The sequence below is a fragment of the Zootoca vivipara genome, chromosome 16 (assembly GCF_965207765.1).
Source record: "Zootoca vivipara chromosome 16, rZooViv2.hap1.1, whole genome shotgun sequence".
NCBI lineage: Eukaryota > Metazoa > Chordata > Lepidosauria > Squamata > Lacertidae > Zootoca > Zootoca vivipara.
The window spans coordinates 3,918,951-3,938,209 of NC_142599.1; the positions used below are offsets into that span (position 1 = coordinate 3,918,951).

The 19,259-nt window shown below is 45.6% G+C and overlaps 1 protein-coding gene across 2 annotated transcripts; it reads right to left on the reverse strand.

Moving 5' to 3' along the window:
* Positions 1–862: 862 nt before the first annotated feature.
* Positions 863–13,903, reverse strand: TMED2 (transmembrane p24 trafficking protein 2). Of its 2 annotated transcripts, XM_035098620.3 has the most exons (5): positions 13,472–13,817; positions 7,293–7,485; positions 6,707–6,727; positions 3,998–4,105; positions 863–2,700 (listed from the first exon to the last, which is right to left on the reverse strand). In XM_035098620.3, exons 1-5 carry the CDS (start codon positions 13,649–13,651, stop codon positions 2,576–2,578), a joined length of 627 nt encoding a protein of 208 aa, XP_034954511.3. In that variant the 5' UTR covers positions 13,652–13,817; the 3' UTR covers positions 863–2,575. The 2 variants fall into 2 exon arrangements, with proteins under 2 accessions (XP_034954511.3, XP_088515390.1); XM_088659264.1 differs by lacking the exon at positions 6,707–6,727 and having other exon boundaries at positions 13,472–13,903.
* Positions 13,904–19,259: the final 5,356 nt, after the last annotated feature.

Below are 19,259 nucleotides of genomic sequence, written 5' to 3' on the forward strand. Positions count from 1 at the left end.
CTTTCCCCATAATCCTTATTTTGCTTCCTTTTTCATTTTATTCCTTTTTTCTATATACCCTTCCCAATACCCTTAGCCTTTCCTCTGGAAAAGCCTTTCCATCCAACATCCAACTCTTACAGTTTTTGGATTCAGGTGGCTCCATGAAACACATCTACCCTGACTTATTGCCTTGCTTTCTTACTCCTCTCCCCCTGTACAAGGGTTGCCAGTGTGGCACTGACTGTCACAGCTGACACTCTCTCTAGCTCCAACAAAACTTGTGGTGGTTCCCCTGCACCCTCATTCACTGTTCCCTTGGTGATGGAGGTGCTTATCCTTTTCACCCCTGAAAGTGCATACAGCTGGAGGAGGAATATGGCAAGAGTCAAATTCTAAGTGCTTTTCAAGGCTCAGACTATTAAGATACTATTTTCACCCATAATTCTTCAAAAAAATAAGGTGTGCATGTAAACACACTGTGTTTCAGGTGAAAAATCCAAATCTGCTCCCAGGCCTAATGAAGATTGGTGGTCTTTTCTTCCTTACTGGATTATAAGCCTGCAATCAAGGATCTCTGCTGCTTTACTTTTATTTTGCCATGACATTTTACCTACTTAACAAAATAACTCTAAATGTCTGATAGGGATGACTTCACAGCTCGCCAATTCTCATGCAATCTACTTGGGCAACCAAGTTCATACACATCAGATTATGTTAAATTCTCTTGGAATGGAAATACTTTAAATGAGATGTTATTGGGTGAGCTTTTTATCATAATCCCACAAAGCTCTTAACATGCAGCTGCTAAAAAAACAGTAAAACAAAGAAATAAAGAGTAGAATTGCTCTTTAAAGACGCAAAGCAAGCATCAGGCTGTAAGTTTGTTTTTTTTAAAGAAGGTGTTTTATTTATTGAATCTGGCCATATATCAAGAACTTTTAAATGTACATCTTCTCATTAGAATTCAACTTGTCTCACACAAGGGTTGGCATACAACAGCTGCACTGAGGTGGGGACAGGTACCCCTTTGAAGGGCAGCTGCTAAGTGTCTAGCTGAGGCTGAAAAGATTTACTTGAACCATGAAAACTTGTAACAAATTTTAATTAAATTAAATTTGGTACAAAACTCTTATGCATTACTGATAGAATGCTTCCCCCGCTCTTGAAAAGAACCCAACCCCACCCACCCCCAAAATTACAACCAATATACATCAGTTCAATATACATCAGCCACAACATAATCTTGGATCAGCACCCCGCTCCCAGAGACAGACATGGTGATTTTTAAACCCATCATCCAGACAGCAAGAAGAAAAATAGCTGGTACAACAACTGAAGTTGATGTGTGTTTAAAAGAGGAAAATGAACAAAATTATTTCAATACAGCCTAATTGGGAGTGCCAACTCCTTTCCTGAGGGAGGCTCTTGTTCCTTTAACAGCAGTGCAAAAAAGGAAAACCTCAACAGGTACACTTTATCATGGAGCTGCAGTAACAGGAGCTGCACCTGCTGAATTTCTATGTGCTGCTATTAAATGTGCAAAAGCCTCTTGGGAAGATGCACTGACAGCAGGGAAACCGCACCCGTTTCATTCCTCCCCGCTACGTAAAAGGCACAGGAGTCTTTATTATAGGAAAGGTGGTTGCAATCCTAGTGGTGTTATGACCACACAGCAGCATAGCTGCTCCTTCTTTAATGTATCGGATGCTAACCTCCCTTCCACCACCTCCCAGCCCGCCCATCACCACTGTTAAAACCCTTTGGCATCAGGAACCAACATCCTGAATACTAGTTCTACAACAGTGCCAAACACAGGAGCAGCTTTGGATTGTAAGCAAAAAGGAAAAGATGTAGCTAAGTCCCCCCTAAATGGCTGCCTGTTCATAAATTTGCACACAAGAACACATGGTTAACTGGCAAGAACTGTGTTCTATTTTCATATCTTTAATTAAGAACCTCAGGACCAAGCCAGTGTAATTATAGCAGGAGTAAGGGAGACTTTACAGAAGCCACCTAAGCACCCCCTAGTAGAATCCACTGGTTTCAGTATGTTTGAACACCAACATGCCCATTTCTTTCTTGGCATGCTTTCTTGACAGTACTGTCAGGCTTGTCCACATGCCACAATTCCACTCCTGGGTAAAGCAGAGGGGAAATCCTCTGATCAAATTAAAAAGTGTCTCCCCCACAGGCATTTAAAAGGTGTTTTAGGACCTTGTGCCATTTCCCTTACACACAAAAAAGTATTCTATTACCAAAAAAAGGGAGACAGAAAACAATCAAGGAACATTTTCACTTGATCAATAGCGCTGGTTTAAAAACAAACTTTTGCAATTTCGTTGAACTCACTTTGGCTTGTGAGAAACAAAGTTTGCCAATTTCAATGTACAACTCTCAGCTCATGTTTCCCTAGAGAGGGTATCTATAGACACATATATAAAATTAAGCTAAGAAGAAAACTGAAAACACAAGTTTTATAGTTCAGAACATAGGGATAAAGAAAACTAAGTGAATTTGGTGACCAAGTTGTTTTGTAGAAGTGAATGGAGAATCTGGGATCACTGGAGAGAGAGGGCAAGGGGGGAAAGTTTGATTAAACAACTCTCCGGACTTCAAAAAACCTCTTCAGATAGTAGATTTGTCCCAGTGTCATGGCAACTAGTACAAGAGCTTCAAAGAATGACCAGAGGACCACTCTGCTATTTGTGTTGTCGTTAACTAGTGAAAAAAAGGAAGAAGAAAAAACACACTTGATTAATATACAGGAAATGAAAAGAAGCTAAACACACTGAAGCCTAGAGAAACGAAGCATCACCTCCTCCCATACAAACCCACCCTGCATGCACAGATCATCAGCTGAAACCCTGTTCTGTGTTTCCAACCTGCCAGCTGAGGTACAGCAGGCAGATACATAAGGTTAGGCCTTCTGGGCACCCAGGCCATGGAACATTCCAAGAGATATGAGTGGCCCAAACTTCATTGCCTTTATACAAGATGCTAATAAACACGTATTAAATCATGAAAATTATGGGTCTTCGCTTCTATTGATTAGTGTTGCAGAATCAGGTGCCAGCTCCTCCAATACGGCTGGCTACTTTATTTTGAGTGTATAGTTCTTGGTAAATACGTTGTCATTTTCTAAAGTGCTGCTTTGAGAATGATACTCACCCTTACATTGGAAAAACGGTGTTAAGTGAATCTCAAAAAAGGTTTCAAGTTTTCTCTTTTCTAAAAACATGCCAGCATTTAAGAAGCAGCATGAAGAAAGTTAGTGTCAAGCAGTGTCTAAGAGACTACTAAGGTACAATTAATAAATTTATATCTCTCTGCCATGAACTTCTAAATATGATTTTATTAGTTTGATTAGTTTTACAAAATAAATCTCAAATTTATCACATTAATATTCAGAAATTAAACAAGATTCTTCTAAATCTTAGAACTTTCCTCCTCCCCTCTGTGGGTCCTTAGTACAGTATATCTAAGTCAACTGCATGTGATAATTTCTCCACATTAAAGACCTCCAAAGCATCCAAAGTCTCTGTCACATTGCAGGAGTTGTTAAAAGTCTGCCAAAGAACTCAAGTCTTTCGTGTTCCTTTAAATAGAGTTTTGATTCTCCAGATTTCTGCGGTGGGGAGCAGGGAGACAAGTCACTTTCTTGGCCTTCCCAAATGTATTCAATATGGGGAAAGACAGAAAGTCAGGGCTTATTAAAAGATAATGAGCATGAAGCACTTTGATGCACCAAAAAAACCAGCTGTGTAGATAGGAAGCTAGTAACTCTTCTAGCCTGCAGCTCTATTGTGGATGTGGAGGGGAAGCAGCCTCCTTCAGGACATGCATAGAAGCACAGGCTGCTAAAGCCCTTTGGATAATTTTCTAGAAACCAGCTTTCTATCAAGTGCAGATTGACAAAAGAGAGGCAGCAATCTGCTACCCTTCCACTAGCCCACTAAATTCCCATGCCACAAGGAATGATGCAGGAAACCTGCACATGCCAACCAAAACCACTTACTTGCTCGGTGTATCCTTTCACGGACTTCCATGTATTCCTGTTCATGCTTGACAGCGGTCATGGCCACCGCTAATTCATTAATCATCTCTTCTAGCTTGTTCTGATGAGCTGCAGATGGATCACAAGACATCAGATTTGTGATGTAAGCAACAAAACGCAGCAATAGTGGCATATAAGGCTAAAGTCTTCACAGCCAACAACTGCACATCTTGGGGAAGGGTTGGGTTTTTTTTTACCAGGCACAAAAATTCCCTTTCCCTGGGTATTCATTCCAACTTCCAGTTACCTCGGGCAAGGTAGATGAACAAGTATTGCTTTCATAGCATTACAATTAAGATGCTTTAAATAACCAAGGCAAATAACTCTGTTATACATACAGAGTTCTGTTCTAGAGATCACATATGACTGCACTTAATTCTGTGGTTGGTTGGCATCTGTCTCTCTCTCTCAAGAGAAAATGGAGTGCACCTTCGGGGGTGAAGCCAAACTGCTGTGTTAGCAGCAATGAAGTGACTCCTCCAGGGCAGAAGCCTGCGTGGTATACATGGAGGACCTGGGCTGCCCAGATTACAAGACCCTCTCTCAGCCTTGCTGATGTGGTCCAAAGGAAAGCAGAACAAGATGTTTGGCGCCAGCTAGGCTGCAGATTTATGTAGGGTTTACTGCTTAGTCTTTTCTTCCTAGTCAAACTAATCTCTTATTCTCTGGGGCTTGTAGGGGGTAAAAGTCCCCTTCCACTATTCTATTGAACTGGCTGTCTTAGGCTGCAATCCTAGGTATAAGACCCATTAAATTCAATAGGACTTACTTCTGAATGCACATGGTTAGGATTGCCCTTTTAATTGCTGTTTTTAGGGTGATGATTTTTGTTTTACTAACGGGTTTTATTTAACAGTCATGTGTTTTACATTTGATGCAATGCTCCAAGCAGCATATAAATTCAAACATTTATTTGTAGTCTACTCTCTTCTACTCCAGAGCACTTATCGGAAAGCTGGTCTTCAATATTGCTGTGTGCTGATTCAAGACCTAGGGTGTGGGTCATAGCTGCCAAGTTATCCCTTTTTTACAGGGATTTTCCCTTATGCTGAATAGGCTTCCTCGTGAGAAAAGTGAAAACTTGGCAGCTATGGTGTGGGTGGGTGTAGGGAGTCTATTCCCAGTAACCCCCTGTACACACACACCCCAAAATGCAGAAAGGGGTCTTGCTCAGCAGCGTGTCCATTTGAAGAGTGGCTCTGCTGAAGCACCACTGCTCCAGCGGCACCTGTTATCTCTGATCCCTGCCCTGACAGCTGCTTGGGACCTGGCGTGGCCTCCACTCTCACCTAATCTCAGCCTTAAAACAATTCCCTTCATCTACGGCTGGGTCCCTTTATGGCCAAGGAGATGGGGCCATGTCATGTGACCACCACCCCCTCCTGGCAAACTGGAGAAGAGGCATCTCGATTCAAGGACCCAAGCATTTATTTGATCACTGAAAGAACCATTTACCAAGCAGACATTGCCTGATGAAGTGTGACAAGGGAATGAAAAGCAGTTTCTACTTGAAACCTACTACATTTATATCCTGCTCTTTTCCCAACAAGAGAAGTCAAGGCAACTCACATATGGGGTTCCCAAGCAACCTCCCATCCTGCCACTGACCGGACCCAGATCCCCTTAGCTTCAGCAAGGTGGGAGTCTCATGTGCCTGCAACTATGCCCGGAAAGCAAACTTTCAAAACTATTTCATAGAAACTCTTTCCTGGGATTGAGAACAGGACAGGTGCAGAGATTTCAAAGAGCAAGCCAACAACCTTGAACAGAAATACAGTACCTGGTGACTTTGTAGTTTTGTAGAATCCCATTCAAATAGAATCTCTGTTAGGGAGTGAAAAACTTTTACAGAGAGACCCTCCCTCCCTCCCTCCCTCCCTCCCACTCACACACACAGAAACACACTCTTCTCACACCCATCAGCTTAGTTGACCCAGTTTGAGAAATACTATTAAAAAATTTATTCGAGTAGCACCTTAAGAGACCAACTAAGTTTGTCATTGGTATGAGCTTTCGTACGCACACTTCTTCAGATACATATGTTTGTGAAATACTGGCATGAATTACTTTGCCTTCACGGTGTTTAGTTAGCACAAAAAGGCAGAATTCTTTCTAGAGGGATAACCTGGTATAAAGTGAGAGAAGAACAATGGGAAATACAAAGGAAGTCCTCAAACTTTACATCAAGACCTTCAGGTCCAAGACAAATCACACAAGTAATGCAATATGGGTCCCCTATTAGTAAGGCCACTTTTATGCACACTTTTAAACATGCCAACACCCACACATGCGTGTTAAGTGGTAGTCTTCAGACAAAGATCTCCCTCTCAAAATGATTTCGATCTGTCAAAGAGTTTTGTGTGTGGGTAAGAAGGCTACAGGTAGTAACTGCTGGGACAGCACAAAAGGACCAGAAAACTGGAAGGGATCTTTAGGTAATTTAGTCCAGCATCCTGCTTGATCTGGGTGATGGGTGATGATGCTTTAAGGACTTCAAAGTGGCAGGAGCTGTTCACACTCAGACCTCAGTGTAATACCACTGTGGTAATCATTGCATATTAGCAGGAAGTCACACAAAGAGTGGCCCCAATAAGCATTAGCAGATTATGCAGCAAATAATGAGAAGCGAGGCAGGAGATCTAGCAAGCTTCTTAAAAGCATTGCACATACCATCCCAGTTATCTCCACCACCTAAAGAAAAAGCATGAGAAATGAACAAATATACAGGAAGATGCTGAGCAAGCCTAGTAAGCAAAGGTAAATACATCAAAACACATAATGGGCGAAATGAGGTATGAGGGTAAGGCTGCAAATGTCACAGGGACAGAGGTATGAAGAAACCACAGTGAGAGGTGGGAGAAAAGCTAACAGCTACCTGACTCAAATGTTATGGCACCAACCAGTATTTAGAGCACTGCTCTACAGAATTCTGAATAATTATGTACAATTCTAAGACATCCCCTTTCAGGGACTTCAAGTCACAAGATTACCCGAATTTCTTTTTCAAACTGATGGGGGGGGGGGAAGAGACCATTTAATTAAATATCCCTTATATTTCCCTGATCCATGTCCATTACATAGCAAAAAGAGCTAATAAGTTATATTATGAAGCATTTAAATCCAGGAGAGAATGTGTTTGGAATTCTGAAGCCCATAGAACAATATCTGGAAAACAGAGATGCAGGGGAAGGACAATAACATATAGGAGGAGAATGTGGGTGAAAGGTGCCATTTTCTTTCCTGGATTTGCCCTCACCTTCTGTCTCCATATCTTGCCCCTTTGGAGCTTCACCAATGTCAATAGTGAACATCACTATCTTTGGAGTCATGGTGGACATTTTGTTGCTGAAGCAAAACTTGTATGTTCCATCCATGTGAGCAGCAAAGGTGTATTTCCCATTGGACTCTCTGTCTCCTTTGTAGATGCCTTTGTTATCAGGCCCCATTATCTGGAAACAATAAGGAAAACCTTTACTTTTCACCACCTTATGCATCATTCACATCAATAAATTACCTAAGCCTTGGGGAGTAATTGGCTGACACATCGTACAAATGAAGTGACAAATCACAAGGGCATTTGTTGCTGCCTCATCTGACATCTTCCAATTTTAACTTCCAACCAACCAACATTTAATTTTTATTTATTTGCTCTACATCTCATGTGCAGTTGTTGTGCAACCTGTAGCACTGAACACAAGGATCTTACCTGTGTTTGATGAAGCATCCTGCAGTAGGCACCAGAGAAGCATTTCTCTCCAGGCCTTTCTTACCCAGAGCATTGCATCATGTTCCCTCTATCCTCCGACTCTGAGCTTGCCTCACCACATGAGCAACAGAGCTTATCTACTCATGTAGCAGAAGAAAAAGGAGGTAGAACAAACTACGCCACTTCTGGCTATGGATGTGTGATGCCATTTTTAAATGTTCCTCCCTTTAAAACACACACGCTTCCCCCTCCATTGTTTTGCTTATCACAAACTGTACTCGGGGCAGCAGGGGGATGAGGGTTCATTTTTGTTTTATATATGAAAATAAATCTTTTTTTAAAAAAATCAAAAAATCTCCCAACAAATTAATAAACCTTTAGCCCAACCTACTCACTACTGTGCTAATCTCCTTTAAACTAAACTAAACGATAGGGAAGCTTGCAAACATGAAAACCCAACTGCAGCAACCTTGTCCATTCTACTGCTTTACACAGCTACATGAGTTTATCAGTACACCTATTTCTCCACCAATGTGGAATTTTTAAAAGAATGCAAAGTGGGAGGCAGCAAACTGTGTTTAGAATGATGGTAAGGGTTTTAAAAGAGGGACCCAGGTGGCGCTGTGGGTTAAACTACAGAGTCTAGGGCTTGCTGATCAGAAGGTCGGCGGTTCGAATCCCTGCAACGGGGTGAGCTCCCGTTGTTCAGTCCCAGCTCCTGCCCACCAAGCAGTTCGAAAGCACATCAAAGTGCAAGTAGATAAATAGGAACCGCTCCGATGGGAAGGTAAATGGCGTTTCTGTGCGCTGCTCTGGTTCGCCAGAAGCAGCTTTGTCATGCTGGCCACATGACCCGGAAGCTGTCTGCAGACAAACGCCGGCTCCCTCGGCCTATAGAGCGAAATGAGCGCCGCAACCCCAGATTCGGACACGACTGGACCTGATGGTCAGGGGCCCCTTTACCTTTTAAGGGTTTTAAAAGCAAGGCATCCAAGGGATAGTGTGCCTATCTGAGTTGCTGTCTGCAACTCTGCTGGCACAAACAGAAGTTTGGGGGGGGGGAATTGTGTAATTTGATCTGATGGAATACTTCAAGTGTAGCTTGGCACACTGTGGTTGCTCCAATGCCATCAACAGCAGTTAGTGTTTAGTTTCCACTTCCCCCCAGACACAAATCAACCAACTGTGGAAAGGAATTGCAACAAGCCCATGGAAAGTTTTTTTTTACATTTTCAGAAGGTATGACCACCTAATACAGGGTTACAAACATAGCCACAACCACACACTCAATGCCAACTGACACTTCTCCATGCCCTACCCCACGGGTGTCAAACACAAGGCCCGGGGGCCAAATCCGGCCCGCCAGACCTCGTCATGTGGCCCGCCGAGCGCCCCAGCCAGCGGGACCCAGCAGTGGGACCTTGCTGCTGAAGCGCCGTGCCAACAAAGCGCCAACAAACAGCTGGGGCCGGGGAAATGCTTTATGCCCCTGGGTCCCTTCGCGCTCTTTTCTGGCGCTGAATCAAGGCGGCGACCCCCCTTCCCTTTCTTTCTTCCTCTCTCTCGTTCTTATTCTTTCTTTCCCTCTCCTTCCTTCCTTCCTTATCTCTGTCTTCTCTCCCTCTTTCTTTTTCTTTCCTTCTTTATTCCTTCTTTCCTACTCTTCTTTCTCTCACCTCTTTCCTTCCTCTCTACCTCCTGCTCCCTCTTTTCTTTCTTTCTTTCTTTCTTTCTTTCTTTCTTTCTTTCTTCCTTACTTCCTTCCGTCCTTCCCAACTTTCTTCCTCTCCCTCATTCTTATTCTTTCTTTCCCTCTACTTCCTTCCTTCTTTCTCCCTTTCCGTCTTCTCTCCCTCTTTCTTTTTCTTTCCTTCTTTTTTCTCTTCCTTATTTCCAACTCTTCTTTCTCTCCCCTCTTTCCTTCCTTCCTTCCTCTCTCCCTCCCACTCCCTCTTTTCTTCCTTTCTTCCTTTCTTCCTTCCTTCCTTCCTTCCTTCCTTCCTCTCTCCCTCTCCCTCTCCCTCTCCTCAGAAACATAGGATGCTGCTTTATACTTCTGGCCCTTAAACCCTGGAACCAGGAGAGCAGCTTCAGTGAGTCAACCTCAGCCAGTCCCTTTGGTGAAGGGTGGTGGCTCACTGGCAGAACATCTGTCCTGCATGCAGAAGGACCCCAGCATCTCCAGGTACTAGTAGCTCTGCAAAGGTCCTGCATGAAACCCGTGCGAGCCTCCACCACCAAGTGCAGTTACCAAAAATCATTTTTCAATAAATTGTACAATAATTGTACATTTGAATATCTACTTGCCATTATTCTGACTATGTTTCCGCTTTCAGAGCTAGTTATTACTTACATTATTACAAAAAACAGTAATAATTGAATGCAGTGACAATAATTTATGATAATAAAGAGTGGACACATAGTCCTACAGATACAACCGGCCCTTTGAGGGTGACCAAACTGCTGATGCGGCCCCCAATGAATTTGAGTTTGACACCCCTGCCCTACCCTAAATATGCTCCTACTGGCTAACCATCACATTCTGTCCTTCAACGGTTCCACTTCACACACAGGCAATATAACCTTTTCTCTCCCCCCCCCCAAATGTAGTAACCTAGTACTGTACAGTGTGCATGAGCAAACATTTGTGTCCTGGTGACATGCACACCGTAGTAAGTTAGGAGTTGGCAGAAGGTCTCCTTGCTCACCCTCACTTCACAACCATTTTCTCATCCAACCCCACTCCATCCCACCTCTGATTAGCTAAGGCTCCCCCACACTGTGAATTATGAAAGAGAAGTTCAATGCAGGAATGACTGCAGTGGTCACAGGGGAGACAGACTCAACTTTTGGGAGACTCATTTTGTCACCCGGGCCAATCTCTGCAAAATATTATTTAAATAAATCCTGTGTTATATGTTGTCTTTTGTACTGAAGTAAGTTGACACTAATTTCATAGCCAAGTGTTTCCACACAAACCAGCCAAGTTAGAACAAAATAAAAGAATTCCTTCCAGTAGCACCTTAGAGACCAACTAAGTTTGTCATTGGTATGAGCTTTCGTGTGCATGCACACTTCTTCAGATAGAGTTAGTAAACTTTAAGTACCATCTTCTAACTGCTCTGCTGCAGGGCCGGCGCGTCCATATAAGCAAGCTAGGCAACCGCCTAGAGCGCTGTCGTGGAGGGGGCTCTGCCAGCCTGCCCACCGCCCTCCGCTTTCCCCCCTGCTGCTTGCTGCTGGCTGCAGAGGCGCTTCCCTGCAATGCCCTGCAGGAGGCGCAGGGGCGCACCGCACGACGGGGAGGCGGGAAAAACTGAGCGCGAGCGCGCCCAGCGACAGCCGGCCGAGCGCCATCAGCCAGCCAGCCAGCCTCAGAGCCTGCATGCCTCAAGGCTGAGCGGCGGCGGGAGGCCTGCAGGCCCTTCCGCACCGCCGGGGCGGCAGACGGCGACGGGAGCGCTGCTGCTCCCTTCTGCGCGACTGGAGCGTCGTGGGCTGCATGGCCCAAGGCTGAGCAGCGGTGGGAGGCCAGCGGGCCCTTCTGCGCCACCGGGGCGATGGACAACGGCGGGAGCACTGCTGGCCCCTTTTGCGCCGTGAGCGAGTTGGCGGCTGATTGACAGGCGGCCTCGGAGAGCTGCCTGAAACCACTGAGTTTGGCGCCCCTTCCGCGCCCCTGATGGCCAGGTAAAGAGACTGCTTTTTACCCCTTCCCCTCACCAACAACCAAGGAACTCTTTTTAATTATTTTTATTTTTTATTTTTTCTATTTTCTATTTTATTTTTTCTATTTTTATTTATTTATTATTCCACTCTTATTTTTTCTTTAAAAAGTCAACAACCCTGGGAAATGGGGGGGGGCCAGAAGGTGATCTCGCCTAGGGCGCAAAAAACCCTAGCACCGGCCCTGCTCTGCTGTACTTTAGAATCAAAGGGAACACATCCAGAGAGTGAAGCACTTCTCTCAAAACTCTAGTCCTCCTTTGCCCACAACTTTTTGTTTAACTTCATTCACACAGTACAGTATTCTAAAATCCTCCATTGTTCTTCCTCAGTCTCTCCCTCAGCAGTGTCCTCTAGCTGAAAACCCCTCTCATTCCAAATACAGCAAGGCATTTTGCTGATTTCCAGAGGGATTCAACTCTGGATTTTCAGCCTTTTAAATTTTCTGTGTCCAATTCTAAGTTGGAAAAGCACTTCAAGAGTATGTATAATAAACAAAACAATAACATTAAGAGAAAGATACCCAGGCCCTCCCTTTCCAAGCTGTCTACTACCCCCTCCCTCCATTCATCAGAGCCAATCTCCACATTTGATGGTTAAACCCTGGAGTGAGAGAGAGAAAAAGTACACAGAAACAGGCACACTTAAGGTTCAAGGCTATCTCAGACTTATATCCTCTGATCTAAAACAGTCCTTCCCTAGCTGTGCACACCCCTTGGAGGTTGAACAAAAGACCCCTGATAAATCCCCAAACTGCGGCCCTCCAGCTGTTTTGGCCCAGAACTCCCATGATCCCTAGCAAAAGGACCAATGGTCGGGGAAGATGGGAATTGTAGTCCAAAACATCTGGAGGGCCGAAGTTTGGGGATGCCTGAACTAGATGGTCCTAAGGGTCCCTTCCAACTCTACAATTCTATGATTCTCTGGGTGCTCTTTCTGCTGGGATTTTCAAAAATACCCTATTGATTTGGGGGGGGCGAGATGAGGCAGTGGTGGTGGGTTAGTGCCCCCTTTGGCCCTAACCTGCAGGCCTTCTCTTTTAGCATATGCTGCACTTTACATATTCAAGGACTGACAATCCTCTGCTCCAAAGCCATCAACACTCTTCTAGTGAGAAGAATTCACTCTGCAGTCTACACGTGATTAAAGGATACATAAATATACTCTCTATATCAACTTTCCACAACCTGTTGACCTCTAGACGTTTCGGAATAAAACTCGTGTCAGCCTCAGCCAGCACAGCAAATGTTTGGGAGGACAGGGAGCTAAAATACAGATCATGTGGAGAGCATCATTTAAGGGGAAGGCGCTCCCTATGCATGCCAGCAAGAGTAAACCCTTACACAAGCCAAGGCCAGACCCTTCCAACCCCAACGAAGGGGGCTTTCATAAGCCCTCTTCTTCACCTTCTCACCCAAGGTAAAGGTAAAGGGACCCCTGACCATTAGGTCCAGTCGTGACCGACTCTGGGGTTGCGCGCTCATCTCGCATTATTGGCCGAGGGAGCCGGCATATAGCTTCCAGGTCATGTAGCCAACTGCAACTTACCTCCACGTACAGGTCCTCTTCTAACAGCAGGCAAGAGGAACCTGTACCCCACTGCAATACCTTCACACTACGATTTTCATAATCCCTAAATGTTGCCTAAACAGAAATGATCTTAGCAGGCGCCCAAAAGAGTACAGTGAAGTTGCCTGCTTGATCTCAATAGGCAGGGAGTTCCAAAGTGCTGGTGCTGCCGCACTGAACGAACAGGTAATTACGAATGCGGAACGAGTATTATGTGGCAACTGTAGTAGTGCCTACTCTAGCGTAAACCCCTAGTGTTAATGCGTGCGGGACGGGAGAGAATGGCAGAGAGGCTAAGCCCAGGCCACCGGGGGGGGGCGCCACAGGCTCTTCTTCGTCGCGCCCTGCACGGCCGAGACCCTCCCGCCCCTCTCCGACGCCCCCCTCCAGGGCTCGGGTCCCTCCCGGCCCCCAGCTGCCCCGCCAAGACTCGCCTCCACGTCGATGTCAAGGAAGCCTCCCTCGGCCACTTCGAAGATGAGGCCCATCTTGGTGCCGGACGAGACCCGCTCGAGGAAACACTCCTCGGCGTGCGCGTCGATGCTGACGAAGTAACCGGCCACCGGGGCCGAGAGCGCAGCCAGGAGCGCCAGCACCGCCCGTACCGGCGACATGGCGGCGTCGAGGGGAGGCTGGAAGAGAGCGAAGCCAGGCCAGGCGAGGCGGGCCGCGCCGAGGGGAGGGGGAAGAGGGCGAACGGGCTCGCGCGCTGCGCTTCGGCACCTGCCAAGCCCGCAGAGCAAATGGGCTTCGGCTGAGGAGCAGTTTCCGGCCCACGCTCCGCCCCCTTCCGGCGCACGGGGCCCTCGCTCATAGGTCAGAGACGCGGCCCGATGCCACGTACGGACTGCGGGGTGCGTGTGGGGGCTATGGCGGCCGTCGAGGTGGGCGGGGAGATGGAGGGAGCGATGGGGCGGCGTCTGGCTGCGAGGCGCGCGTTGATTGGGCGGGGAGGAAAGGAAAGGAAAGCGGACGGCGGCCCCGCGAGGCCAATCCATGTGGTTAGCGCGGCTTATGAGCGAGGCGACGGGGGCCGAGGGAGAACATCCCTCGCTGTTCTTATATTGTCTGGCCAAGGGAGGGCGCCAGGTATGACTTCAGCAAGGGCCTGCCACCCTCTTGTTGTTTATACTGTACAGTATTACATAATCTTGGAAGGGACCACGAGGGTCATCTAGCCCAACCCCCTGCAATACAAGATATTATATATTCATTTATTATTCAAATTACAGTATCAACATTGAAATAGCAAACTATACAACAACAAACATCTTTTCCTGGTATATGTACAGACTTGTAATTGCACATTATGATAGTTACATTCACCCTCCAATTGCTGCTTTAATCTAAATCAGATTAAAGTGCAGGGTGAACAAATGACTAACAGAAGGACATAACACCCTGCAAGCGAATTAGGGTTATTGTAGGTTTAATGTTCATATCCTCTACACAGACAAATCAGAAGTCATGCTGAATAAAGACCTAATCTGTTAAATTGTGGATATACATCGCAGATGACACAGTGGTTTCTTCAATAAGCTCTTTATTTGATAGCTGAAACAGAACTGAACTGCTGAGCCAGCCTGCTTTTATAGAGGCTGGCTCAAACAATGTATCAAACATAATTTAAAGTTCCCTCCTAAAGTTCCCTCCTAAAACAACTGCCAAGGACCTGAGGGAAAACTACAATACATAACCCCCCTCCCCACTGAGATAAGGCGTTAGTCACAATCATAATGGTTCCCTTATAAACAGCTTTACTCGTAATGGTGCCGTTAAGCACATAAGCATATCGGTTTCATTTTACATACATTCTAACAGTCGTGCAGTGTTACAAGTCCGACGACATAGTCTTTAAGATGAGTTGGTCGCTTGGAGACCCTGCCGGACCGCCGAAGGCCAGTGCCATAGTCTGGGGGGCCGCCCAAGTCTGGTTGAGGCTGCTGTGCTACCAGAAGTGGCATTGCAACCGAGTTCCCTGGATCCACTGTTGTGGGTGGAACCGTTGCAAGCGGATTTCGCGGGAAGTCCGGCACGATGGTGGTCTGAGTGTGTGGAGAGTCCGGCGGATCCTCCAAAACGGCTTATGAGGAGTTGAAATGTAAATTAGATGATTGGTTTCAATATCATCAGATAAATGAAGTTTTTAAAATGGATAAATTAATTGGTTTTCAATTAGAGAAGTCAAAGTTGGAAACAGAATTGTTAGAACCTAAGTCGAAAATGCTTTCCAGAATGTATAAATTGCTGCTTGAGTGGCATACGAAAGATGAACAAACAAAGAATGTTATGATTTTGTGGGCAAAGGATGTGGGTCATAATATTATGATGGAGGAATGGGAGAAAATGTGGAAGGTGAATATAAAATTTACTGCGTGTAGTTTATTACAATAAAATTTAATGAAGATGATGTATAGATGGTATCTTACACCAGTAAAATTGGCAAAGATATACCACGGTTATGACAATAAACGTTGGAGATGTAAGAAAGATGTAGGATCCTTTTACCACATGTGGTGGACGTGTCCACTAGTAAGTGACTTCTGGAATAAGATTTATAATGAACTAAAGAAAGTGTTGAAAAACACATTTGTGAAAAAACCAGAAGCATTTCTAGTGGGCATAGTAGGGAAAGAGATTCCAAAGAAAAATGTATCTTTTTTTATGTATGCTACAATGGCTGCGAGACTCTTGATTGCGAAGAACTGGAAACAACAAACATTACCAACGATTGACGACTGGCAGATGAAGATGATGGAGTTTATGGAATTGGCTGAGATGACTGGAAGAATCCGCAACCAGGGAGAAGAAGCGATGGATGAAGAATGGAAAGATTTTAAATTATATCTTAAAAAATATGCTAAAGTAATATATTAGAATAGAAATTAAGTTGTTAGTGAACTGTGGAAATTTATAATATGCGAGATGATAATTAAAAAATAAGATGTATGAAGTGACTAAAATGCTATAGAATTTGCTAATTATAAATTTACTAAAGGACCAAAGGGAGGGAAACCCGAGGGGGTCCCTATAGACAATGTGAAGGATTAAGGAACAATCAATTTGATTTTATGTTCTTCTTTTTTGTAGTGCTATTTTTGTTATGTTTTTTCTGTTTTTTTTGTTTTGTTATAGTGTTATTTTTCTTTGTTATATTTTGAAAAACCTTAATAAAAATATTATATATAAAAAAAATGGCTTGGTTCGGCTCCACGCCACCAGTTTGTGAGAGAGATGGAGCCTCACCTTCCGTACGTGTCTGTTCCCGAGCTAGAGGCGCAGTTGGGGGCACAGCAGTAGTGTCCAAATCCCCAATCCTGTGTCTAAGCTGGTCTATGTGCCGGCACCACAGCCATCCGTCTTCAAGTGCCACCTGGTAGGAGCGAGGTCCACTGACCCCCACTGCAGTGGCCAGCACCCAAGGAATGTCCCCCACAAAGTTCCAGGCGAAAACCAGATTTCCTGCAATAAAGGACTGTGGCGTGTTGACACAGTTCAGGGGATCAGTCACAGCAAAGTCCGGGTGTAGTCGGTCGAGCGGGGATCTGAGGTGGCGGCCCATAAGTAGTTCGGCAGGGCTCCGCCCAGTGGCCACACAAGGGGTGATGTGTTGAACCAGCAAGTATTCAGCGACCCGCTCGTGCCAGTCTCCCTGGTCCAGGAGTGCCAGTGCCTCTTTAGCCAAGCACACCATTCTCAGAAGGTAAAATAGGGGAAGTGAACAACTGGCTTCGCAAATGGTGCAAACAGTAACGGCTTGGATTCTTAGATCACGGTCTGCAGTTTCTTGAAGACGGACTTCTGGCAAGTGATGGGCTGCACCTCACAAGGGTTGGAAGGAATGTTTTTGCCATGAAACTCAAAAACCTCATCAGGAGGGCTTTATACTGACTTATGTGGGGGAGGGAGACAGTGGTCCTGGAGGTAGGAGTCTATCAAATGCTGAAGATGATCATCCAAATGTCAAGGACCAAATGGAGCAAACAGCATGCAGACCTAGTGGCAGGAGGAAAATATCCTTAAATAAGAGACATGGGGGAATGATCAATGGTCTTCAATGTCTGTACTGTATACTAATGCACAGAGCATGGGAAACAAACAAGATGAACTTGAGCTCTTGGTACAGCAAACTAAATACGACATAATAGGCATCACTGAAACCTGGTGGGATGAGTCTCATTACTGGAATGTAGTAATAGAGGGATACAATCTATTTCAGGTAAATAGACCAAACAGGAAAGGAGGAGGAGTAGCGTTATATGTCAGGGATGTGTATACCTGTGAAGAGATCCAGGATTTAAAACTTCAAAGCCAAGTTGAGTGTCTCTGGGTCGAAATCAGGGGAGAGAAAACCAACAGTGATCTCATTGTGGGAGTTTACTATAGATCCCCAAGCCAAACTGAGGACACAGATGATGCCTCCCTGGAACTGATGGCCAAGCATTCAAAAGGAAGTGAGATAGTAGTAATGGGGGATTTCAACTATCCTGATATTTGTTGGATGTCAAACTCAGCCAAGAGCATAAGGTCGAACAGATTCCTCACTGGCCTTGCAGACAATTTCATTGTCCAGAAAGTGGGAGAAGCAACAAGAGGATCAGCCATTTTAGATCTGGTCCTAACATACCTGCCAAGTTGCTGTCGGAGAAATAAGGGACCGGGCGGAAGTAGCAGACCGGAAGTAGCGCTGCCGCCATTTTGGAACTGGGCGGAGCATGCTCAGAAGTGACTTTGGATGCTGCTTTGACCAGTCCCAAAATGGCCGCCGCACCAGAAGTCGCACTGCAGCCATTTTGGAACTGGGCAGAGCAGCATCCAAAGTCGCTTCTGAGCATGCTCCACCCAGTTCCAAAATGGCCACCGCGCCAGAATAAACCAGGAAAAAAACAAAAAAATCCGTTTTTTCAGCTAGGAACAGCTGGAAAAACGGGGATTTCCCGGGGAATACGGGAGACTTGGCAGCTATGGGTCCTAACCAATAGTGATGACCTGGTTAGTGGGGTAGAAGTGGCAGGATCATTAGGTGGGAGTGACCATGCTCTTCTGGAGTTTATTATACAGCGGAAAGGAACAACCAAGCATACTAAGACTCAAATCCTAGACTTTAAGAAAGCCGACTTCAGAAAACTTAGAGAAACGCTGGGTAAAATCCCATGGATAGTAATGCTAAAAGGGAAGGGAGTTCATGATGGTTGGGAGTTTGTTAAAAGGGAGATATTAAAAGCACAACTTCAGGCAATACCATTGAGACGGAAACATGGAAGGTGCCTAAAGAAGCCAGGGTGGTTATCTAAAGAACTTTTAACTGAGTTAAGATTTAAAAGGGATATGTACCAAAAATGGAAAAAGGGGGAAATCACCAGAGAGGAATTCAAATAAATAGCCAGCACACAGGGGCGTAGCCAGGATCAAAACTAGGGGTGGGTGGGCAAGCCATGGTTGTTCAGGGGCGGGGCCACAAAGTGGGAACGTGGGCGGGGCTACAGGGCCAGCGGGCCCGACGACATCGTGGTGGCGGTGGCGGCGGCCACCTTGTGCTTCTGGGGCTGGCAGCGGCGGCGGCTACCCTGCTTGGCTGGAGAGGACGGGAGGGTCGGGCAGGTGAGAGGAGGTGGCAGAGCGGGCGAGGGCGAGGCAAGGCATGGGCTTTCTATGTGGGGCTTATCTGCCCCCCCCCCCCGTATTTTATTAAGGATAGAAGATGGAGGGAAGGAAGAAATAGAGAGAGGGATAACTCATATTTGTGGGTGCCTCTGGGTGATGCTGTGATGCTGGAACTCTGCAGCAAGAGGACGGGAGGGTTGGGCACGCAAGAGGGGGTGGCAGGGCGGGTGAGGGCGAGGCAAGGCACGGCTGCAGTCACGATGGCTCTGAGGCGTTGCTGCATATCAGCATAATATTTCAACCATGTCGTGGGTTCAAGCCCCACCTTAGGAAAAAAAATCCTGCATTGCAGGGGGTTGGACTAGATGACCCTTGTGGCCCCTTCCGACTACAATTCTATGATTCTATTGATATATTACCATAGCATATGCATCATTCTGCTTTCTTGAATTGTCCTAAGCATAGCAGCCAACTCCTAGAGGCCTAGGTGTCCCCCCCCCCAAATTACTGGTAAATACTGTATTTGAAATAGTCATCCCCCCCATGTTGATGGGCTTTCTATGTGGGGCTTATCTGCCCCCCTCAAGTATTTTATTAAGGTTGAAAGAGGGAGGGAAT

Coding starts and splice junctions, on each gene's coding strand:
- TMED2 (XM_035098620.3), bottom strand. CDS start 13,651: ATGTCGCCGGTACGGGCGGTGCTGGCGCTCCTGGCTGCGCTCTCGGCC. Junction 6,728..7,292: donor GCAAGATATGGAGACAGAAG/GTGAGGGCAAAT, acceptor CTTTTTCTTTAG/GTGGTGGAGATAACTGGGAT. Junction 4,106..6,706: donor TGGTGGAGATAACTGGGATG/GTATGTGCAATG, acceptor ATCCATCTGCAG/CTCATCAGAACAAGCTAGAA.